The sequence below is a fragment of the Mustela putorius genome, unplaced genomic scaffold (genome assembly GCF_011764305.1).
Source record: "Mustela putorius furo isolate JIRA1106 unplaced genomic scaffold, ASM1176430v1.1 tig00000596_pilon_pilon_pilon, whole genome shotgun sequence".
In the NCBI taxonomy this organism is placed as follows: domain Eukaryota; kingdom Metazoa; phylum Chordata; class Mammalia; order Carnivora; family Mustelidae; genus Mustela; species Mustela putorius.
Genome location: NW_025421428.1, coordinates 11447061 through 11471316, shown reverse-complemented (window position 1 = coordinate 11471316; position 24256 = coordinate 11447061). Strand labels below are relative to the sequence as shown.

Sequence of the window (24256 nt, the reverse complement as noted above, 5' to 3'; positions counted from 1 at the left end):
GCCCCAGGAGATGAAACGGGTCTGGAGGTCCTTGCTCAAGACTGAGGTCCAGCATCCCAGCATCTGACTTCTCAGGATCCTGTAGGTGAGAAACCCTCCTCCACCCAGACAGGAGCTAGAGGACAGAGATGGGGTGGATTTAGAAACAGTAATAAAATAATAGCTAAGCTGAATGGGGAAATTCATTCATTTACTGTAATTTCATCTAGAACCTCTGATGCGTGAAATCCTGGGCTGAGTGCCAGGGGATAGAGCGGGGTCACAGTGTGCACACTCACGGCTCTCAGGGTGCCTGCCATCAGCAAGGTAGACGGAACCCATCCCAGGAAGGTTCAGGGCAGAGCATTTAGGGACAGCTGGAGGATGTCCCCCTCCACCTTGAAGGACAAGAAAGTGGTGCTTGTCAGGGTCCAGGGTTCATCAGCTCTGAGCCAGTGTCTGCTGATAAGTAAAATGCAAAAAGTCAAATTGTCACAGGCCAGACACATCAAGGGAGTCTTTTCCCTTGTGGGCATGCTCCATGGGCTAACAACCGTGGCTGGAAGCCAGGAGCCCTGACACCCACGGCTGCTGCCTCTTAAAGAGCCCCTGTGAGGCGGACACTATGATTATCCTCGTTTGATAGTTGAGGACACTGAAGCCAAATACTAAAGAGGTCACGCCAGGTCACGGGTTAGGAAGTGCAGAGGCAAGATTCGAACTCAAGTCTGAGTTCTCCTTCCCCCTCCTTTACTCACCCTGATTGCGAATCTCCCACGGTGTAAAGGAGGAGAAAAGGCCTTTGGAACGGTGCACACAGGGTGCACATAAAGGCGGCGACTAGCTTCCCTGATGCTGCCACAGCTCTCGTGTGGCTTGAGGAGGGAGACCAGGGTCTGTCCCAGCAGCTCGCCTATGCCCCGGGGGGTCCTCTCATATCCCCGGGAGGAAGGACCCATTATGACCCATCCTACAGATGGAGAAATCAAAGCTCAAGATGGTGAAGTACTTACCCAAGTTCTCAAGGGGACAGAGGAGTCGTCAGGATTCAGTATGGGGTGCCTGTGTCTGGTACCTGAGCTGCCCCCACGGTCTCATCCCACCTGCCTGGTCCACAGCTGCCTCGTGAGAGTTCTTTGCTCCCCTCTGGCCAGACACCTTCCTTGCCCGCCAGAGACTGGCTCCAACCGGTGCCTTCCTAGACCATGCTCTTTCCCATCCTTTAACACTAGCCGTCTCTCCTTCCTGCATTAAAAACATCATTTGGTTTTTTAAAAAGATAGTATTTATTCATGTGAGAGAGAGCGCGAGCACAAGCAAGGAGAGTGACAAGCTGACTCCCTGCTGAGCTGGGAGACGGACATGGGGCTCGATCCCAGGACCCAGGAGATCATGACCTGAACCGAAGACAGATGCTTAACCATCTCAGCCACCCAGGTGCCCCCAAAATGATAATTGTTTTTAACAGCTTTAAAATGTAATTTACATCTCACGCAAGATTTACCCATTTCAGGAATATAATGCAAGTTCGTTATGAAGTCTATCGACAATATGGAAAATTAATTATGCTGTCAAGGGAAGAAATGAAACAAATATGCAGGTACGCACTGTAAACAAATTACATTACATAGATGAAAACAAATGTACACATGCAAAAATGACTAGCAAGAAACATAAAAATATTCACCAGAGAATTTTGGTTAACATATGGATGGAGAAATGAATTTTTTCCCAATGATTTTCCAAAGTTTTTGTAAATTTCAGTATCTCTCTACTAGGTCACTCTGGCTGGGCCCAGGTAAACAGTGGTTGGGAAATACTGACAGCCCCATCTACATCCAACATCTTTTTGAATTTTCTGATTTTTTTAAAAGATATTTTTGTTTATTTTAGAGAGAGGGAGGGAGGGTGAGGAGGGAGAGAGGCAGAGGGAGAGGAAGAGAATCTCAAGAAGACTCCCCACTGAGTGCAGAGCCTGATGTGGGGCTGGATCTCATGACTCTGTGATCATGCCCCGAGCTTAAACCAAGAGTCAGATGCTTAACCAGCCAGGAGCCCCTTGAATTTCCTGATTGACTTGAGAGCTAGGAACATGCCTAAAGACAGATCTCTAGTGTTGTCAATGACCTCATTCAGACATACCTGGACTTCTGTGGTGGCCCGGGGGCCTGTGGGTAACAGGATCTTGGGTGTCCCAAAGATAACGTCTAGGATATCCTAGATATCTCCCAAGGATAACCCCGAGAAAGGCAGAGTCAGTCCGAATGAACTAACCCCTGCAACAAGGTCTGTAGCTAGAAAACAGACTGGTTCTAGTAACAGCTGGGGGCTGTTGGTTGAAACTATCAACAACCCAGACCACTTATCTACACCTGCATGCCCAGATGTGGCAGATCTGTGTTATGTGAAAGGCTGAGAGTCCTAACCCTTCAGTGTCCAAGCGACTCTATTCTAGATCCCTAAGGTGGTTTCCTCCCACTTCTCAGTGGAGTTGGGGTCTGTGGTCGAGAGATCAGGGGCAGTGGTATGTCAAGGTTGTAGATAGTGGCTGGAATGAAGTTACAGGAGTGGCAGGAGATGAAAAGAAGCAGGACCAGGGCTGTGGGGTGAGGATTGGATTGAAATATCTCCATAACGCGTAAGCACCATTCCCTGTACTTCTAGAGCAGGACTGGGAGCTGAACTGGGTAGAGAGAAATTTCTGAAGTTCCTGGGTTGTGGCTTCCGTGCTAATGAAGACTGGGTAGATATTCACTCATTCTACAAATATTTACTGAGCCCTGTTATGGACTGGGCTTGGTTTCAGCAGCTGGGACACAGCTGTGAATAAGACAGATCTGATCTCTGCCCATACAGAGCTTCCTATCCTGGTGGGAGAGACACTCAGTAATGCCCAGCATCTAACAAAAAATTATTAGGCACACAAAGCAAATCAATGCCTAGTAGGTCAAGTGATACGTGATATGGAGCAGAGAAAGCCAGGGCAAGGGGTACAGCAAGTGCCAGGTCAGGGCTCGGTAAACAAGCAAGCCTTGTAGCTCTCTCCGGGAGGAGGGTCCAGGGAGAGCTGGCCTCTTTGGGGAACAGCAAGTAAGACAGCGGGCTGCACCGAATGAGAGGAAGTGTGAAAGGGGGTGAGGAAGGGAGCTAGTAGGGAGCCAGATCCTGAAGGGACTGATAGGCCATAGTCAATTTTGATGATCTGTTTCTGCATTATAAATAACCCAAACTTAATGGAATAGAACCAAACTTTATTTGTTCTAATGTGCCTAGAGGCTGTTGTTCTGGATGATTCTTCAGCTGGTCTTGTGTGGGATCACTCAGGCAGCTGCTGTCATCGTACGAGCCACGTGGTCTCACTTCTGTGTCCGGTAGTTGGTGCTGGCTGGTGGTAAGGACTTTGGATTTTACGCCAAGTGAGATCCACGATAGAGACAGTGCGGATAAGAAACGACGTGATGTATATAAACTGAGAGGCATAACTGCCAAAAATGTTCCTAATTTGGTAAAAATCCCCAGGTTCGAGCTCAACAAACCCCAAAAGATTAAACGTAAGAAAACCATAACAACGCATAATCAAGCTGCTGACAATCAGCGATAAAGAGAAAGTCTTAAAAGTAGGCAGAAAAAAGAGACGTTCTGTAGAGAGGATCAAAAAATGGTAAGTTTTTAGTGACATTGATCAAGAACACACTAGGACTCGAATTACCAAGGTAAGTAATGAAAGAGGAACATCACTATCAGTCCTAATGCATTAAAAAGATTATTAGCCTTTCCAAGCATGATGACTTCCCCCTGAGAACATGACCCTCTCAAAGGACGTTCTCCATCCATCTTGGGAAGAGGACAGAGGGAGCACCTGGTACAGAGCCCCAACTCCTACTCATGTGTGTGAATGCCACAAAATCACCATCTTTAGCCACACACAAAATGGTTGTTTTGAGTGTTGGCTGCTCCACTGTCCTTCGCCAGCCTATGAGAGGGAAAACAAGGCTTCCAGAAGGATGCTCCTTTAGACAGAGGCAGAGCTAAAAGCACCCTGAATCCAGATGAGTGGGAAATTATCCCAGTAAACACATTTTGGAGAAAAAAGGAAAAGAGATCCTAAGGAAATATCATGAAAGGTTTTATGCCCATAAAATTGACAGCCTAAATGAAATGGGCAAATTCCTCCAAAGACACAATTACCCAAAGTGACCCAAGAGGAAATGGAGAATATGAAACACCCGATATGAATTTAAAAAAACTGAATTTATACTTTATTTTTTAAAGATTTTATTTATTTATTTGAGAGAGAGAGGGAGAGCACAAGCAGAGGGAGTGGAAGGCAGAGGGAGAGGGAGGAGGAGACTCCCCACTGAGCAGGGATCCAGATGTGGGGTTCCATCCCAGGACCCCGGGATCATGACCCGAGCCCAAGGCAGATACTTAACAGACTGAGCCATGAAAGCGCCCCTTTAAAAGCTTCCCACCAAGAAAATTCCAGGCCCAGATGGCTTCACCGGTCAATTCTGTCAAACACTGAAGAAAGAAACATTACTGATCCTACATGAGGATAAATACAAAACATTCTTTTCTTAAAACAAAACAAAACAAAAAAAACCCCATTCTTTTCTTATTTGTAATCTTTTGAAAACACTTGGCAATCCAAAGCAAAAGTAATAGCAACATACTGTGGGGTTTTGAAAAAAGTAATGCCTAGGACAATAAGAGCACAAAGGCAAATGTCATAAGGTTGTTGTGTGTCAGAGTCTCATATTCTACATGAAATGGTGTGGTATTACTTGAAGGAAGACTGGGGTAAGCTAGAGGTAAACCCCAGAGAATCCACCAAAAAGGCAAAAAAAAAAAAAAAAAAAAAAGCATAGCTAATAAACCAACCACCCAAAATACTCCATTCAATTCAACAAAGGTCAGGAGAACAATTTAGATGTGGGGAAAAAAAATCTATAAATGGGAAAAAGTTGAGTGACTTAATCTTTTTTTTTTTTCCCCAGTACAGCAGAATATTATGTAGCTGTTGTGTTTGAGAAGAGACTTAATGATGTGGGGAACCATTCATGACATAGTGTTAGCATTTTAAAGCACAGTGCAACATCTGATTTTAAAATACTTTAACCTAAAGAACTCTGCAAAAATATTTATAAGCGTAGAAAAATAGGATCATAAAGAAATACACTAAGTGTAAGCAGTGTTTGTAACTGGGATGCTAAGCTGATGGCTGATCATTTTTGCCATAAGATTTTAATTTTTTTAGTAAGATGCAGGCCATTATGATGATTCAGGACATAAACAAGGCTCTGGGGGTCAGCCAGGCCAGGGTTTGGTTCTTGGCTGTCATCGTGCTAGCTGAGTGGCCTTTGGCAAATCAATTTCTCAGCATCTGTTGCCTCCTCTGCGAAACGGAGATGGAAGTTTCTACCTCAGTGTTGTTTTGGAGAGCAAGTGAGATCATGTGCATAAAATGTACAGCAAAGTGTTTGGCAAAATTAATATCGAGTAATTCATCTATAATTTTATAATTAGAGAAAAATACGTTTTCAAGACATAACCTGTTTGGAAAGAAACCCTCACCGACAAAGGCAGTACAGAGATCAGAACCAGGGCGGGGCCCAGAATAACCAGCACTCGAGTCTTCCCAGTAAAGATGCTTCTGGTTCCAAGAATCAGAAACTCCCTCCTCAAGCTTAAGCCCTAAATGACAACTGGTTATGAGAACCCCAGGGTGTCTTACAGGATCCGGATGGAGAAATGCCACCATTAAGGCCACCAGCACTGGGGCGCCTGATGGGCTCAGTGGGGTGTCTGACTCCTGATCTCAAGTTCAGGTCTTGATCTTGGAACCTGAGTTCAGGCCCTGCGCTGGACTCTGCGGTGGGCACGGAGTCGCCAAAACAAAACGCCAGCAGCACCACAGGGCACACCAGGATGGGAACTGGAGTTTCTAAACCTGGAACCCACTCTTCCCTACCTTCCTCCTGCTTCTTTCTCCTCTTTCTGCTTCCCCGGGCACAGAGCATCCTATCCTGCCTAAGTACACCTGGGCTCACTTCCGACTATTTGCCTCTGTCCAGTTCCTGGGAGTGAAATTCTGATTGGCTCAGTTTGGGTCAGGTGCCCAGTCATGGTCCAATGAGCTACGACTGCGGGGGCGGAGTCACTGTGCCAACCAACATGGCGGCCTTGGGCGCTGGTTGGTGGAGGTGCAGTAGCGGAAACCTTGTAGGCCAGGTGGCTTCCCCCCAAGAGTATGGGTTAAAGGCTGCGCCTGTCCTTTTCTGTTCTCTGTCCAGGCTTTTCTTCTTACTGGGGGCTCCTCCTCCTCCACAACTTGGGCTACTTAAGGCCACTGTGCTGTGGTGGGGGGAGTCTCGTGCGGTCCGCCATGGCCGCCATTCCCGGTTGTTCTCCGTGGGCGACGGCAGGACAGCTCTCCAGCATGTCACCCCAACTCTCCTAAGTGGGCCCAGGGGCCACTATCTGGGTCCCCAGGGTTTTGCTGGGGGAGAGAGAGTGTCCCATCCTTCCGGAGGAACAGGTTCCCCTGAAAAGAGGCATCTGGCCGCGCTTGACTCAGAAAACACACAAGGTCGGTGTAGGGAGAGCGAGACGGACAACACACGCCCTCGCTGCAGAAACAAGGAAACAAAAATCTCGTGTATCCTTTTTTTTAATTGTCATTTTACATCTCCCCACTGCGGCCGCCCCAGCCCCTCCTTCTGATGACCATTTTGGGGCGGGCCCACCCCCACCCCCACCCCCACCCCCACCGGGGAGCAGGGAACAAAGCTGGGGCCTGGCACCCCCACCAGGCCGCCAGCCGTGGAGAACGAGTCACAATTACAAATTACCACAACAATTAGCGCCTGTACTTGGGAGATGGGCAAAGGAGGAGGCCTGGCTCCTCATTGTCAGCCGGTCTATTTGGCAGTGACCTTGCTCTGGAGGCGATGATATTCCTTCAGCCTGTAAACCCGATTGAAAACAAAGAAAAATGTAAATTAACAATAACAACATGCACTCCGTTCAATTAATTCAGGCAGAACCCGGGTGGCGGGGGGCAGCTGTTAGTTAAGATGTGTGTGAAGTTGTCTTTTTTTTTTCTCCCGCTCTGTTCCCGCTCCTGCCCTGGCCCCTCCTGCCCTCCAAACAGGATAATGTAATTAATTTATCTTTAGGGGAAAACATTGCTTGGCATTGTTGAAGACAAAGCATTTAACTGGCAGTGGGAGCGATGAAGAGGCCATTATGAGAACCCAATGTGTTCGGGGCCATTTAAAAGGGTTTATAGTCATAAAATACAGAGGGCGAAGGAGGCGGGGTAGGTGGAGGTGATTGTTGGAGCAGGAGAGCGCCCAGGAAGGTCAGGCTGGATTCAGCGTCTCTTGGCTCCAGGGACAAAATGGTGGCTCTGTGCCCAGGACATGTGTTCAGGAGACAAGAGAGACTCGTGCCTTCTTCCCGACGCCAAGCCCGGAGAGAAGGAAGTTGGTGACTCAGAACTCAAGAGTTGGACAGACACACCTTCTGGACTTAGCTCCGAGGCTTCCTAGCTGTGTGACTGTGGGCGGCTTACTTAACCACTCTGGGCCTGTTTCTGGGGTTGCAAATTTGTGTAAGAATTCAGTGCAACCCCGGAGAGTGGCTGGAAGTTAGTGTATCATAGCCAGTGGTCATACATGACCCTGTTTGCCCTCGCGCGTGCCCATCCCCTCCCCAGGCTACACCTAGGCTGAGCACGTGAGCTCTTCTAGCAGGCCAGAGTCCGGGCTGAGTGCCGGGCTGATGTCCCCGGACTCATGCAAACTTTTGCCACACCTGCGAGGTGGCTAGGGTCAGTATCCCCACCTGTGCTCCCAGGGGTCCGGAAGGGGTCTGAGACCATCCTGCGGAGCCAGGATCTGAACCCAGGTCAGAGTGACTGCAGATGACGCGTGCTACCCCACCAGGCCATGGGCATCCACATAGCTAGGATGGTTTCCGGCTCGATCTGTAGCTCAGGTATGATGACAGGCACGAGGGACCTTCCGGCCCGATGACTTTTTGAGGTCCATTTCTACCTCTGGGCCATCTGCCTTTCTAAACCTGCCCAGGCAAGGGCTCCTGGTAGAGTCCTTCTTGCAGCCAGAGGGGTTGGGAGTGAATGTCTGAGGCAATGGGCAGGACCCAGAAACAGGGAACCCAAGCACCCAGGCTTCTGGTAGTTTCCAGCGAGGCCTTCTGCCCCTCTGAGAACAGGAGGCACTGAAGATGCTGTGGGCAGAGGGACGGGAAGGCGGGGTTTGTCTAGGATGGGACAGCAGTCAGAGCAGCCGAGGCCCCATTAGAGCTTGCTGCCCGCACCTGGGGGGTCCGAAGACCAGAGGGAGCGGCTCACCTGAGGGAGTTGATGTTGATGAACCCAGTGGCATCGCCGGGCTCATAGTCACCCTGCACGTTCATGCTGCGGAGAGAGGAGAAGCCGGTCAGCACACCCTAGGCTTCGCTTCCGGAGGCAGGGGCTCTCCGGGGCAAGGGATGACAGCTCAGGCTTGTGGGTACCCAAGATATCTTGGGAAGCGTGGCCCAAACTTTGGTCTCTCATGGCTTTCTGTCCAATTCAGGAGCCCTGCTATGGGCAAGGCACCGTGCCCAGCGCTGGAGAGCAGGGAGCCTCAGCCCTGCTCCCTGGATGTGCAGGTAGGGTTCCATCCAAGCTCAGCCAGCGCCAGTGGCTGAAATCCTCCAGTGAGGACACACCTGTGAGCCAGCTCTGCCTTCAGGCATCTCCAGCAACAGCTGATGGCATCCAGTGGCCCAAAGGACCAGGAGGCCACGGGATGCCCCCGGGTCAGCCTCGGACTTGTGACAGTACCCCTGAAGAACTCAGTGCTGGTTCCCTGCTCCACCAGCACGGAGATCCATCCACAAACCTGGCACCCACCCCATGCCGGCCAGCCCCAAGAAGGGCCTGGTAAGCCGCCACTGTTACAAATGTTCCCCCTGTCTACAAGTGCCATCTTCCGGATTCGACAGCCTTCACCTTCGGGGCTGTTTTCACTTAGCCGTCCTTCGAGAAACCCTTCCCAACCACAGTCCTTCCGGTCAGGCTCCGCCACCCCTCCCGCCTCAGAGCTCAGGGTACCCCTTCCTGCTCGCTGAGCTTCGGGCTTTCATCTGCCAAATAGGCCTCTCGGATTTATCGCCGGCCCCACGGGAAATGATGTGGCTGCCACACCTGGCACACGTGCACGAGGACTTGTGTCTTTCATTCACTCATTCACTTATACGGGCCCTTCTTAGGCACTTATGGTCTGCAGGTGCCGGGGAAGCAGGAGCAAGACGAGAACAGGGTCCATGGTGCGTGCAGGGGCGGCAGATGTCAGCAAACCGTCACCCATCGGCCTTAATCGCGGCTGGGATAAACTCTTTGAGGACAAGTTCAGGGCACTGTGGTCTCAGATCTGGCGCCTCATGGCCACCCTCCGAGCCTCTGGTCGGGAGGGGTCCCTCCTCTGTTTCTCACGCATCCTGCTCTGAATCAGCCCCTTGTCCTCCCGTCTCCAGAACTCCAGCCTCAGGACAAAGCAGTCTCAAGGTTCTCGATGACAAGGCCGCCTCAGGAGCCTTCTCGGAGAGGTGAGACTGGGGAGGAGGAGGGCAGAGGGGAATCTGCTGATTTTTTTTCCCCCCGAGACCCTAAGGCTGTGCCTCTGGCTGGCTCTGTGGACTGTGGACTTCTTACAACAAGTGGGGTCTCGGCGCTCAGCTGTCCTACAGCTTGTTCAGGACATGGGCTCTGGTAACCTAGCCCCACCACGCCCCGGCCCTGACCTTCACAGGGCTCGCGAAGCTGCCCATGAACGCCCACCCCTTCCTTCCTCCTCCCCACCTCCGCGGGCCCCTCCAGGTCTCAGGTGGCAACAAGCCACCAGGAGTAGACCAGCAAGTCCCCTGGAAGGGCGAAGCTTCCGGACCCCTGAGGGGCTGCCTCTTGGAACCCCTCAGGGGGCAGAGGAAAAAGCCAGACAAACTTAAGCATGAGCCTCTGCAGCTCCCTTGTAGGGACCTCGCTCTGGACGAGCACGCCTACCCCTCCCCACGTGAATCAGATTGTGGCACGCACCACCACTGTCCGAGCCACCCGTCCCCTTCGGAAGGATCCCTGTGCTCCGCTCAGGGAGAAGCCAGGGCTCAGGGCCCCTTCCAGCTCCCCTCCACGCTCATCTGCCTTTTCACTGCCACCTCATGCGCACGTTGTCAAAACAAACTTTCCCGCTCCCCTCCCCGGACACCCCGGCAGCCCCGGCGGCCCCGGCAGAGAGAGGCCCACGTCCGGGGACACGCTTGTCCTGCGTGCGAGGCTGAAGAAGGCCTCCCAGAGGTGCTTCTTGGGAGCCGAGAAACCTCTCTTTAAAACTGTGGTTTGGGGTGGTGGTTGGTGGGGGGGGGGTTGGTGGTGGAAAAAGAGTTTACAATGATTTTTTTTTTTTTTTACCTCCCCTGACGGTCTACAGAAAACCTCTGTGCTTTTATTTTTGCTCATTCGAGTGGCTCTGACCTGCTCTATAATTACGTTACTTTCTACCTACTGTGCCACGGCATTTCCAGTTCTGTTACCTCTCGCGGCTTCCTTGCTGGTCCCTGCGAGGCTGTCACTCAAGGGCTTTCAAGTCAGCGATGTAGAAATCAAAAAGAAAGGGGAAATGGTCGGAGACACAGTGAGAATAAATGCGCCTGCTTTTCTCTCTTTTTTTCCTTCCCCTTTTTACTTTCTTCATTTAATCTCCCTGAGTGAGGCTGTAAGGTTTAATGAAGGGTTGGGCAGATTATTAGAGGCTGCTGATTCGGAGGGGGAGGGAGGAAAGAGCCAGAGAGAGAAAGAGAGAAGATAATTTGACATTTACCCCGACTGATCTAAACTGATTCAGTTATATTTATGGCTTATAAAGTGTTTAGAAAGATGGAAGGGGGGAGAAGCTCAACGCGGCGAGGACGGGAAAGAGGGAAATATATTGACCACCCAACAAAACTCGCCCGCTAATTCCCAACGGGCCTGCGCCGGGGCTAAGCTGGGCCTGGGACCTGCGTCAGGTGGGGCTGTCGGTCCCGACCTCCTGTGTGGCCGGGTGACCTCCCAAGGGGATGCTGTGGTCCTCGGTAAAGGCCACACTCTCGTGCACAAGTGCAGGCGCAGTTCAAGAGCTCGGGCTGCCTTGGACTGTCCTGGGGCTGGGCAGCGCCCTCGGCGTGGCCTCCGGGGCCGGGCAGCGCCCTCGGCGTGGCCTCCAGTCCCCTCATTGGCTCCCTTCCAGGCTCACTCTGACCCTCCCCTCCCGGCCGCTTTCCTTCTGGCTTTGGGAAACCTCGAGATGTCTGCCACCCTGCCCTGTCTTCCCCCCACTTTCTCCTCCACTCTAGACCTGTGTGTCCACGGGCTGGCCAGATACCCTCCTGGTCTGTCTCCAGGATGACTCACCCTCAAGGTGTCTGAGCCCACAGGGAGGATCTTCCCTCAAGAACCCCCTCACTTCGGGAACTGCCACCCACGGGGGCCCAACTGCGTATGCCAGACGATTCCATACCTTTTCATCTCCCTCCGCATCCCAGCCCTCTCTACTCTTAACCTCTTAACCAGTTGTCAAACCTGTTTCTCTCATGCCCACCTCGCCCAAATCAGTTCTCCAGAATGGCCAGAAGCAGCTTGAAAAGCACAGGTCTGACGGCTCCATCGCTTTAAGATCTGGCCCCGGGACCCTCACGCTCTGAGGTCTGGCTCCCGGCGTTCCTGTACTGCCTGGGATGTTCTGGAATGTTCTTCCAAGGCCCAGAACCTCCGCACATGTCAGTGTCCCTGGAAACCTCCTGCTCCCTCTCCACCTGCTTAGCTCCTGTCCTTGGGAGCCCGGCTCCAAGGTGACCTCCTCAGGGAAGCCTCTCCACACACGTTATATACCCAGCCAGCCTCTCCTGCGCCTCTGCACAGCCCGACGCCATCTTGCCTAATTCTACGTTCAGGTGACCATTTGCCGGGGGCCTTTAGAAGGCCCAGGGGTAGGGGCGGCATTGACTCCCCTGGTGACTGTCTCCCCCGCGTCCCATGCGTGCTTCGGCGCGTCTCTGTGGAGAAAGCTGGTCGGCAGCGACGCTGGCCATGAGGTCAGTCTGTTCCTCAGCTGGGGGGCCTGGGGGCGGGGGGCACCTACCTCACCAGCTCCTCGTTGTAGAGGGACAGCGGGGACTCCCGGCCGAGGATGTACACCTGGCCCTTGAAGACAGACACCTGCACTTTGCCTTCCACGCGTTCCTGGGATTTGGCGATGCAGTGGCGCACAAACTCGCACTCGGGACTGTGCCAGAAACCTGCGGGGAGGAAACAGCGAGGGAGGCCCAGTGGGCTGCGGCCCGGGGCTGGGGGTCCGGGGAGGGCACCCCGAGCCTCAGCCCATCACGGGGGACCTCGGGGGTGGCCGTTGGCCCAAAGCACACTGGTGAACAGTCGCATCCCAGGAACGAGCCGCGTGCCTGTCCGTGACCTTGCAGGTCTCCTGTGGGTAAGGAGGGCCCTCCCCGCCCTCGCAAACAGTCACCACCCAAGGCTCAGGAAGCGGGGAGGTAACCTCGGCCCCATGCCATGCGGTCGGGCACCACAGGGGGCTAGACCCTGGGAAGACAGCCAGGAAGGGATGCTGTCATTTGCCCACGGGGGCTCGGGTCCTGAAGACAGCTGTGGGGCAGGAGAGCTCCGCTAAGACTCAGACATGTGTGTGCGAGCCCAGGCTGAGCGGTGCGAGCCCAGGCTGAGCGATGCGAGCACCCAGCAGGGGCAGCTGGGTGGGCGGTTCGGGGTCAGAAAGACCGTGAGCGCGTGGGCTTCACCGCTCCGTGCCTCGATTCCCCATCTACGGAGTGGTGAGGATGCAGCACCCCTCCCTCCCAGGACCAGTGAGTGGGCTTCCTGGGTGTGGAGGCCCTGGGCATCTGCCCGACAGACAGGAAGAGCCCCCTGCTCTGCCCCCACCCCCGGACATCCGTAAACGGTCTACAGGCTGCTAATACTTTCCTATGCAAGTTCTTGAATGTACGGAGCGCAGGCTACATTCTTCCCCCGGACCAGCTCTTTGCATCATCAGAAACAGTCCTGCGAGAAAAACCCTCTTCACCTCTCTCTTTTCTGAGCGAGCAGGTAAGAGCTGGGGAAGTTGAGGCTTCTCCAAGATCACACACAGGCTGCAGTGAGAGGCCCGGGGTGGACCTACATTAGAACAGCTCAGCGTAGGGGCGCCTGGGTGGGTCAGTGGGTTAAGCTTCTGCCTTCGGCTCAGGTCATAATCCTGGGGTCCTGGGATCGAGCACCGAGTCAGGCTTCCTACTCAGCCGGGAGCCTGCTTCTCCCTCTCTCTCTGCCTGTCACTGCCCCTGCTTATGCTCTATCAAATAAATAAGTAAAATCTTTAAAAGAAAAAGAACAGCTCGGCCTCACAGGATAATCTGGGACTTTTCCTGTGGAAGGAGCATCCGTCAGTATACAAGGTGCCTGGGGAATGTGCTATCCCCCGCCCCTGCCTCTTACCCACACTCTGTCCCCAAGAGCCCTCAGGCCCCAAAGGCTGTGTGCTCAGTTCCCGGCTGCTCCGGGGCCGGTACCTCAGCACCAACGGGCTCAGCTGTGCAGACAGCCATCTCCTCTCTAGTCTCGGTGGCGGGAGGGCGGGCCGTGGTCAGGTCTGGGGGAGGGCCAGCTTGAGGGATAGAATTTCCCTGAAACGGAGCTGGGAAGGTGAGCCCACCTGGGCAGCTGCGGGGCCAGATGGTGCGCGATCTCCTGCCCTGATAAAGGGCCAGGTCAGCCCCGGGTCCAGGGCTATTGTTGGAGGCCCGGCCTCCGGGGGCACCTGCGGAGGCTCTCCGTGGGAAAGGGGAGCAGGCCTTCTCTGGGATAGGGTCTGGTGGCTTGTAGGGGTGGGGGAGGGCCAGGCAGGGAGAGGGGAGATTGGGTCCCCACCCCCTGGCCTCCTGTCATTTGGGTTTGTCTCCTGCTCTACACTGACAGGCAATGTACCCTCTTTGCACCTGGGTTCCTCACTTGCACAGTCAGATATTATTAACCCTCCGGGTCGGGGGGTAGATGGATTCCCAGATGGGATGCAGGCTGAGCATTAAGCATTTTAAAAATTCGAGATCTGAATATGGCTTCCGCCAGCCCCCCGACTCCCTATACAGGGAGACGGGCACCCAGAGAGGTCCCCATCCACAGTGAGATCCTGAAAAGTACTCCTGACTCTGGGCTGCACCCCCATGAGAGGGGACACTGATGGCCCCCAGACCCCGCCATGCCTCAGTGGCTTGGCCTTCTTGCCAAGTCAGGATAATTAGACCATTAAGCTCTCAGCCTGGAAGACAGGGAGGAGATGGAGCCAGAGATAAGGGGGGGGGGGTTGGGCAGAAACCCACGTGGGAGCACCTGGCCTGGGCTTTATCTCAGGATCTCCCACCTCCCCTGCATGGGGGTCTTGCACTCAGATTTCTTTTCCCAGCAGACCCCGGGGGCCTGGGGAGAGGGAGAGGGAGCTTGGCATGTTGCATGGGTGTCTTGGGTCTGGGGGAGGGCCGAGCACTGTGCGGATCAGGACAACAGCCCTCTCTGTACAAGCTGTGTGTCACCCCGTCCTCCTGCTGAAGAAACAGCCGAGAGAGAGGAGGTGAGCTATGTGCCCCAAAGGAAATGGGTCCTGAAGCTGGGGTGCTGCCAGGGTGACCCCACGGATTGGCTGGGGGAAGGGGGTCCGTGTAAGCCCTCAGCGAAACATGGGGATGGGGCGGGAACAGGATGATGAACAGGGCATCTAGCTGTGGGGCCGAGGTAGAAGGGCTTCTCAGTGCCTCAGTCTCCCTCTCTGTGTTTCCGAGGAAGCCAAGTGTCACAGCAGAGCGGCGAGAAGAGATCTGGCCTGGTGCCCTTTATTTTACAGGAGGACAAATGAGGCTCAGGAGAGACAGATCCAGTCGAGGTCATAAACCCAGCCCAAGGCAAGGTCCCCGGTCCCTGACTCCAGCCTCGGAAACCACTCCAGGCCTTTGTAATTTATCAACCCACACTGAAATTGCATTTTTCCCAGTTCTAGATGCTTTCTGCAAATGTTTATGTAGTTAGTCCTCCCTGTGTGACACGTACAGTTACGATCCCCACTCCGCAGATGAGGAGACGGAGGCACAGGGAGCTTCACTAACTAGCTTAACCCGCTCGGTAACGGTCATGTCTCCCTAACGTGAGAAAGCACATCAGGCACCCCCTCCAAGCTGTGGCAGGGACAGGCTGTTGCCCGAGGCCAAGCAGACATCTACAGGGGCCTGATGACATCACGGGTACCTGGGAAGGCGAGTATCAATAATCCGTTGAAAGCTTCTAATCACTGTACTTTATTTGGGGATTTGGAGGGCTCAGTGGGTAACAGAACAAGAATTCCACCCCGGCAGTCAGGTGTAGAGGCACTGAGCCGGCAGGCCAGGCTGTGCCCCAGACACCGAGGGACCCCTTGATCTCCCTTTCCTAAGGGCCCCAGCCCACCTTCCCACCGCCCGCTGGGTCTACTGGAGCGGCTGAAGGCTTGGCCTCCAAAGCCGGCCTGTCCTGGGCTCCAAGCCCCAGCCCATCAGCCATGCAACCTTATTCAGGTGTCCTGGCCTGCCTGGGGCCCAGCTTCTTCACCTTGGTGCAGCCGAGATCAGGTAATGTCGGTGAGTGCCTAGCTCAGAGTCCTGCAGCAAGACAGTCACGCCTGCCTCCACTTGGCCGGGCCAGGTGCTCTCCCCTATGGGCCCTCCAGGCTTAATGACTCTCCTACTTTGTAACCAGAATCCACCTTTCTGCTGAAACCCCACTGGGCAAGAGCGGCTGCAGGAGACAATGGTATTTAAACACCTGTCCGTACCTGGGGGCGGGGGAGGCTTCAAAGCTGCCAGATACAATGGGAGGGAGAAATCACCCGTCTGTAACCACCGAGTCCCCTTGAAATCCCAAGATGAGTTACAGTGATTAGGAGCTTTCAAAGGAAATAAAACCTCGGAGGGGAAGAGAGGACCAGGCAAGGGCAGTGGAGGCTGATCCCAGGTAGGGATTATGAATATGCACTTTCCCAGTCTCCCTGATGTCCAGGCCTCGAGGCAGCATGTCCCCCACCGCCCCCACAACAACTCAGAAGGACCGTTGGATAGGACTTCTCATGTGACAGAGCAGGGTGAGCAAACATTTTCAGGAAAGGATCAGACAGTAAATGTTTTAGGCTCGGCAGGTCATGTGGTCTCTGTCAACTCTGCCCTTGTTGCTCAGAAGCGACCGCAGACAACATGTAAGCCAGTGTCCCTGGCCATGACCAAGATGCTATTTATGGACGCTGGAATTTGAGTTTCCTATCATTTTCATGGGACATGAAATACTATTCATAAACAGTTTCTCCCCCAACTGTTTTAAAAATGTGTTAAAAAAAAAAAAAAACCCCAAAACACCCCACGGCTTCGCTTGCATGCTGAACAAAAACAGGCCGTGGACTGGATCTGGGGACCCCCGTGACACGGAGTGAGGGATGGGTTTGCGGTCAGGAGGCCTGGATTCCAGACCTGTGACAGATATGGCACTGAGTCTCACCTGTGACATGGGGACCACCCGCCATACGATGTGCTAATGTCATTGCATGCATGGGCTACCTCTGGCTCAGGCAATGCCCAGGCCTAGGACCAAGTTCTTGGTCAAGGCAGGCTTTCCCTTGTTTGTGACAGCTCCAGGTTCTGCCTGGTCACAGCCCAGCCTGGGCTCAAAGCCAGCTAGGCCACTCCGGCTATGTAACTTTGTACAAGGTCCTTTAGCCCTGAGCCTTCGGTTTCCTCATCTATAGAAGGGGCTGGTTGCTGCTCTCCTAGGAACGCTGGGAGGGAACCCTCGGGATGGCTCATGTCCCCAGAGGGTGCGTGCTGGGTCACAGCGGGCCACCCAAGGGGGGACACTGCCCAAGTAGTGCAAATCGTAGCGGGCAGAGGCAGCCGGCTGTCTTGGGGACTGCACACCCCGTAAGTGAAGGAGGCAGGTGCCGTCAGCGCCCCCAACTCCTTGTCCCCTGCCCTGGCTCGACCCCCTCCAACCTGCCCCTGTCGGGCTCCTGTGAGGATGGCCGCGGGCAGGGAGGAGGGCGCTGTTCACCTGGCGGGGGGGCGGGGGGGGGGTCTGCGCACCTGTATACCCCAGCTCAGCGGGGGGGGGGTCTGCACACCTGTGTACCCAGCTCAGCGGGGGGGGGGGGTCTGCGCACCTGTGTACACCAGCTCAGCGGTGGGGGGTCTGCGCACCTGTGTACACCAGCTCAGCGGGGGGGGGGGTCTGCGCACCTGTGTACACCAGCTCAGCGGGGGGGGGGGTCTGCGCACCTGTGTACACCAGCTCAGCGGGGGGGGGGGTCTGCGCACCTGTGTGTACACCAGCTCAGCAGGGGGGGGGGTCTGCGCACCTGTGTACACCAGCTCAAGGGGGGGGGGGGGGGGTCTGCGCACCTGTGTACACCAGCTCAGCGGGGGGGGGGGTCTGCGCACCTGTGTACACCAGCTCAGCGGTGGGGGGGTCTGCGCACCTGTGTACACCAGCTCAGCGGGGTCTGCGCACCTGTGTACACCAGCTCAGCGGGGGGGGGGGTCTGCGCGCACCTGTGTACACCAGCTCAGCGGGGGGGGGTCTGCGCACCTGTGTACACCAGCTCAGCGGGGGGGGTCTGCGCACCTGTGTACACCAGCTCAGCGGGGGGGGGTCTGCGCACCTGTGTACACCAGCTCAGCGGGGGGGGGTCTGCGCACCTGTGTACACCAGCTCAGCGGGGGGGGGGTCTGCGCACCTGTGTATACCAGCTCAGCCGGGGGGGGGGTCTGCGCACCTGTGTACACCAGCTCAGCGAATTTCAGGCCCAGGCCCTGTTTGATTTTGCGCACTTCGCGATCCATGGTGAAGGCCTCGATGTCTAAATGAGCGTGGTAAAGGATCGTCCCTGCTGGGGTCTCGTAGATACCTAGCCATTTTTCCAGGCAGGGGGAAAAGGAGAAAAAAGAGAAAAACGCATGAAACCCAAACTGTCAGCAAATGACAAAAAAAAAAAAAAAATAATAATGACTCGTCTGACAGGAGACAAGCCGGTCGGACCCATTCACTCCCAGCTTGTTGCAAAATGCGCCTGTCATTATGCTCATGCTGGGGCCACGACAGTCCACTCTGCGGCTTGTGGAGAAAATGTCTGGATGCCCCCCTTTGAAGAGGCCCTCAGACGCTGGAAAATGACAGGGTTTCGGAGCTGCTCCCCCTCCTTCCCAACGCGTGCCCACCGGCCCGCGGCTGAAAACCTGTAATTAAACCAACCACGGTGGAGCCCAGGGCCCCAAATATCCTTTCCTCCCTTCTACTGGGGAGCCAGGGGAGGGGACAGCTGTGCACACGCTTGCACACACATGCACACTCGTGTGTACACACACATGCCACCTTCAGCCGGCGGCTCCCTTGCCAGCCATGTCTCTGCAGATACACCCTGACCTCTGTGGCCGCCGGGGCCCTGGTGGGCTCCCGCACCAACCCCACCTGCAGATGGGGAAACTGAGCCCAGGAGGAGACAGAACGGGCCCGGTGAGGAGCTGGGACCGGGATGGAGGCGCCAAGTCCCTGACCGGTGTTGGCTGCTGCCCCGCAGGTCAGCTGATGACGGGGCCCCCACCCAGAAGGTTGTGGGAAGAGGGTCTTGCTCGAGCCCCCTCCCGATGACCTCAGGGCCCTGTGTCTCTACCTCCTAGACAACCTGCTTGGACCCAGGGGGAGGGAGGTCTCCAAAGTGACCCTGAGCTGAGCATGCTCATGGCTGGGAGAGAGGTCTGATGAGGAGTCCCACGCCGGATTTGAGGACACTGAGGCACGGGAGGCAGGACTGCCCATGCGCACACGGCCAGACCCTCTCGAATAAATCAGGGGAGCGCGCTGAGCGGACCATGGGCACACCTGCCCTGCGTCCGCTCTTCCTATGGGAGAGCAGCAGGAACAGTCCCCATCTCACCGACGCGACTCTGAAAGCTTCCTTTCTTCCCACCACATCATGTTTACAGGGGTAAAGGGACACAGTGATCCCGAAAATTTATCAGTCCTTCCACACTGGTTGCTTTAGAAATCAGAAAGGATCTGTGCACCCGTGTTCACGGGAGCCACCAAAATGTCCATCACCGGCTGAGCGGACAACAGGATGTGGCACAGTCATGTAACAGGTAAGCTGCTACTCGGCCTCTAAGAGGAGGGGATTCTTGACACCTGCTACTATGGAGAGCAGCATGCTGGACCTGGGGAGGCACATACTGCCCGATTGCACTTCGAGGAGGTCCCCAGAGTCATGGAGCTCACGGAGACCGGACGTGGGATGGCGGGGGTGAGGGGGTGGGGAGGAGGCGGCAGCGGGAGGTTGTCGCTTGAGTGGGGGCTACCTGGGGGGTTCTCAGTTGGGGAAGACAGAATGCTGGGGGATTCTGGGGATGACGACTGAGTGAAGGTACTTCCTGCCCCTCAACCGCAGATTTCAAAATGGGTAAAATGGTCAGTGTTATGTACATTTAAAAAAAGAGTTTTTAACTACCTGTTCCCCCCACCCCCCAAATCAGAAGGAGATTGTTTTTGACCTTGGAGCCCAAAGCCCCCGGGGCGTGGCTGAGGGTGCGGTCACTCATCCTCCTCTAAGGGACCTTCCTGTCTTCCGTCTTCCACTCCGGGAACTGGAGAAATGTCAGCTGCCAGGACAGGTCCTTTCAGACCACTGGTGCCCCATTCTAACTTGAGCTGCAAACCCCTTATTCCGTCTTTGGCAGAAGCCTAGCACACAGAAGAGAGAGCCCAGGCCCCACCACGGGGAGCAGAGGCTTCTCTGCAGAGCCTGGGCTCCACCAAGATGTCCTTAAAATGCCAGTCTGGCCCCAACATCGATTTTACAGATAGACAGACTGAAGTCCTGGGAGAGAAGTGACTTGCTCAAGGTCGGTGGGAGAAGCATCTGGCTGTCCCTTCCCTGCTCCAGGTTGCCCCTCAGATCCTTTGGCCAAGCGACCCTGTGCTCCCCGGGTCATGGACGGGAATGCAAATCTGGGGAGCCAAGGAGGAGCAGCCTGGGCTCCCACCCTAGCTCTGAAGTGTTCCCGAGCAGGAAGGAGCCTCTCTAGGGGCTTATCCACAAACCCCTGACAGCCTGGTCTCGGGGAGGGGGGGGACACACGTGTTAAAGCCCCACCTGCAGAAGAGCCTGTCCTGTTTCATTAGTGTGGCTCTTGGGCCAATCTGCTGTCCTGATCCCGTTGTGACCTTGTGGGGGCAAATGGCCTCCCCAGCAGGAAAAACACCAGTGTACCAAGTTCACGCACCGGCCCCAAGCCCAGAGTCCTGGCTCAACCTCCTTGTCACTCTTGCCAACACAATTCACACGGGCTCTGTCATCTGTTTCCACCAAGCGCCTGGGAGCCCCAACCCAGAAAGGCTGTTGGAGGGGGAGGTGGAGGGGAGACTGAGAAGAGCCAAGAGCGTGAAAACGGGGAGTCATGGGAAACCTGCAAAAACTCAGCCCAGAAGTCAGGGCTCCTCCTGGGAGGGGACAGGAAGGAGCCACAAGCAAGTGGCTCCCGCTGGCCCCAGGCCACGGGGAAAGGTGCAATGGTTCAGCCACCTGTTTACAAAGACATTTGTAGAACATTTAGAAATGTCTGCCTTCAGCATGGCAGACACGAGCGACCACCACGTTAAAGGGCAAGTTCCCAATTCCCCTAGAAGTTTCATCACCGGAAGTACGGTAACTTCCCACGAGCCACCTAAAGCGAGCCACACGGACAGACGCTTAACTTCCCGGCACATACTAAGAGCTTTTACTGAATCAGAGACAGGCCGTCTAATGATTTAGTTTTGCTACGTCTCGGAAAAACCCAGAAACTCTCAAAGGCTGTTTGTATATTGGCACAGACAGTCTCAACAGTGCCAGCTCGGCCAGGCTGAGAGCTGGAGGCCCCCTGCTTTCAGCAACCAGGGAATCGGACTCCTTGCTTTTTCCTGTCTTCAGCTGGGGCAGGCCTGGGACACAGTCCCAGCTGTATTTGCAGGGCTGAGGCTGGGGACCAGAAGGCTCAGAAAGCCGACACCTTCACCTTGTTCCCAGCTCAGGTTTGCTGCATGACTTTGGCCCAATTCAGGCACCTTCTGAGCCCCAAGCAAACTGCTCTTCCTTCTCTCTTCCACTGCGACCTGCCCAGAAGGGAGGTCCCCAGACACACTGTCCCCCTGATGTGGTGGGCACGCGGATGGTTTTGTTTCTAGGAGACCGGGGCCGACTCCACAGCATCACCTCCCAGCAGCCCAGAGAAGGGACGACAATGGTTGTGTGCAGGGTGCCGGGAGGTCCTCTATACTTACCAGCCAGCAAGAGCCAGGACCTGCCCAAGGGCCACCTGCTGTTGGCCCACGAGAGCCGAACCCCGGGAAAGGAGCAGTGTCTCCAGTGGGCAGAGCTGCACACTCCTGCAGACTCAGAACCAGCCTCATGGCCATCAACCCTCCTAGACAACGGCAGGAAGCGTTGGGGGCCAGAAAAAAAGCCACAGCCCTCAAATGCACCGCACAATTAATACTCCTTTTCTTAGGTGTTAAAGTTAATTGTGACTGATCAAAAAGCTGTTTTCAGGCTGCTGCTGGTGTGTGTGTGTGTGTGTGTGTGTGTGTGTGTGTGTGTGTGTGTACGTGTGCAAGCACTTGAATGATCCTCCCGCTCCTCTCCGCAGGGGTAGGGGGCTACAGATGATTTCTGTGTACTCCTTCTGGGAAAAAATGACTTAAAAAAAACCAGTGACAGAAACCTGATGCTAAAAGACTATGGATTTGGGGCTTTTGACAGTCGGCATACAAACCACTGCGCAAAAAGAAGGAGGAGATGACAGGTGAGTCTCGCTGTCGCGGTGGAAGAGACAACAGACATCTTCGCGGTGACACGCACAGCGGCTCCAAGTGTCTATTTTCATCTCCCCGTGTTTACAGGAAAAAGACAGAGGTGTCAGCGGTTCTCCGTGGAGCAGCTTCAATCACACCATAATTACTGCCAAGGGGGGGGGATAGGAAAAGGGCCAGGAGCTGGGGGGGGTAGTGGGGGGTGCGGAGAGTGACCAAGGAGGAAGAGGTGGGGACCAAAACACTGCTGCGGCTTAAATCCGTCTCCTCTGTTCCTGAGGCTGCCGGGTTAACCGGATGGCACGACCTGGCAGAACAGGGTGGGATCCGCCAGTCCACTGGGGTCTGGGTCGGGGTGGGGGGGGGGATGTGGGTTAGGGCACCCAGACCAGAGGCTCTGGTCCTTTGGGAAAGCAGTATCTAGAGGAAGAGATGTGGAAAGGTCCGGAGAGGGGCGGTTGGCTGGAGCCCAGGGGTTTCCCCTCTTGGGTACCAGGGCCTCGGATGGAGGCGGTTGCCATAGTGATGGGGAGGTAAGTCATGGTGGGTCTCTAGCCATCCTCTATGCTCCCGGTGCCCTGCAGGCCCCAGTCTGGGGATCTGGGTGGGCCTCTGAGGGTACGGACAGCTTTGTTTCATAGCTCTCCCTGTACTCCCCATCTGGAACGTTCCATCTGAGCAGAGCCTCTGGGAGGCCTGGACAGGTGGGCAGGCAGGTGGGTAAGTGGGTGGGCAACCCTTGCTTCTTCCTAGCCAGCAAGTGGAAGAGTCAGGAGGAAGTGAGGTGGGAGGGGAGAGTAGGAGACAGATGGGAAGGGTGCAGGAGAGAGGGGCGGGCAGAGAAGACCAGAAGTAGGCAAAGAGGAGGAGGGGGAGGGAGTCCGTAGAGGGAAGAGGCAGCAGCAGGCAGCGGTGAGGAGGCGGCAGGGACGGGACTGGGAGCTAAGGAGAGAGCCCAGCAGGCTGGAGGAGGAGGGAGAAGGTGAGCGGAAGGACAGGAGCCGGCTCCTTCCCCACTTCCCTCCTGCCTGCCCTGCCCTGCCCCCCCTTCTCCTCCCCACTGATTTCATTTACTTCACTTAATTAGCCCCCCTCCGGAGTTAAAAAGATAATGTGATAATGACCATGCCAACAGCCACAATACAGCAAGAGCGACTCCATCTGCAGCTGCCCCAGCCCCCTGGCCCTCTGACCCCGTGACCACCCCAGACTCAGGGCACTAACACTGCCCAACTCCCCACCCACCTCCCCCCTGCACCCCCCCCCAAAAATACAAGCTGTTTAACGAGTTTCAATTACGAGCTTTGTAAGATCAATACAAAGGCCATCTCCCCCTCGTATACGGAGGTACGGACACGAGCATCTTCCTGTTCTGCCCTCAACATCATTGACAATGAACAGCTTCCGTAGACTTAATGAAAACTGTGGGACGTGGACACCCCCAACACCCTCATTTACTGTGCCTGCTCAAGCTTCCTCATGATGAATTACTCGGAGCGGAGACATGAAAATAGGACATCACCCTAAACTCATGAAGCAACCCTCTTCTCTTACCCCTCTAACCCAAATAACAAAACAGGCCAGTTACAACTTCTGGGGGAAGATCACCTGGTGTCACCCCACCTTTGATAAGTTGCAGTCACAGAGAGGGCAAGTAACATGCTAAGGTCACACAGCAAGCTCCTAGGACTCCAAATCCTGTTTTCCCCAAAGACTGTACAACCCTCAGGCTAAATTCCCTGCAAGTAGGGACAGTCCCCCCCCCCCCACAGGTACACATAGAGTACCTGGTCACTGCAAAGGCCGAGCTCCAGGAACCTTTCCCTTGGTGGGGTTTTGGGGGGTGGTTAGAAGTCAAGGGAGTCCGAGCTGACTGCCAGTCTCAAGGCTCTGAACTTCAGGGGTGATGATGCCGCCCAGCTCTGGGGAAAAGGTAGTAGTCTACCATTCAGAGCGCTCTGTATTTGATCCATACAATAACCCATTTCACAGATGAAGAAACTGAGGCTCTAGGAGGCTAAGTTTCTTCTGCGGTGGTGCTGGGGCCAAGATGGGGACTCATGTCTGCCACCAGAGTCCAGACCCTCTGCATGTGCCTCCCTCAGGCTCCAGGGGCTCAGTCCCCTTCAGCCCTTATAAACCACCTCAGGGGACCCCCCCATCTTCTCTCCCAATCTTCCAGAATGTTCCTGATCCATCCTCTCCATTCCACATCTACCAGCCTCCTCTCCTGCCACCACCTCCAGGAAGCCTTCGCAGCACAGCCTAGCTGAGGCCTTCATCACCACCCCTTCAGTTCAAGTTTACCCGACTCTCCCT

The 24256-nt window shown here is 55.0% G+C and overlaps 1 protein-coding gene across 1 annotated transcript in view; it reads right to left on the bottom strand.

Moving 5' to 3' along the window:
* Nucleotides 1–6631: 6631 nt before the first annotated feature.
* ASS1 (argininosuccinate synthase 1) overlaps nucleotides 6632–24256 on the bottom strand; it is a 52589-nt gene continuing 34964 nt past the window's right edge. Inside the window, exons 13-16 of the mRNA XM_004757114.3 lie at nucleotides 17874–18005; nucleotides 12165–12321; nucleotides 8357–8422; nucleotides 6632–6945 (exon numbers count right to left, since the gene is read on the bottom strand). Coding sequence (XP_004757171.1) covers nucleotides 6900–6945; nucleotides 8357–8422; nucleotides 12165–12321; nucleotides 17874–18005 — 401 coding nt within the window. The 3' untranslated portion in view covers nucleotides 6632–6899. The remainder of the gene's footprint in view (nucleotides 6946–8356; nucleotides 8423–12164; nucleotides 12322–17873; nucleotides 18006–24256) is intronic.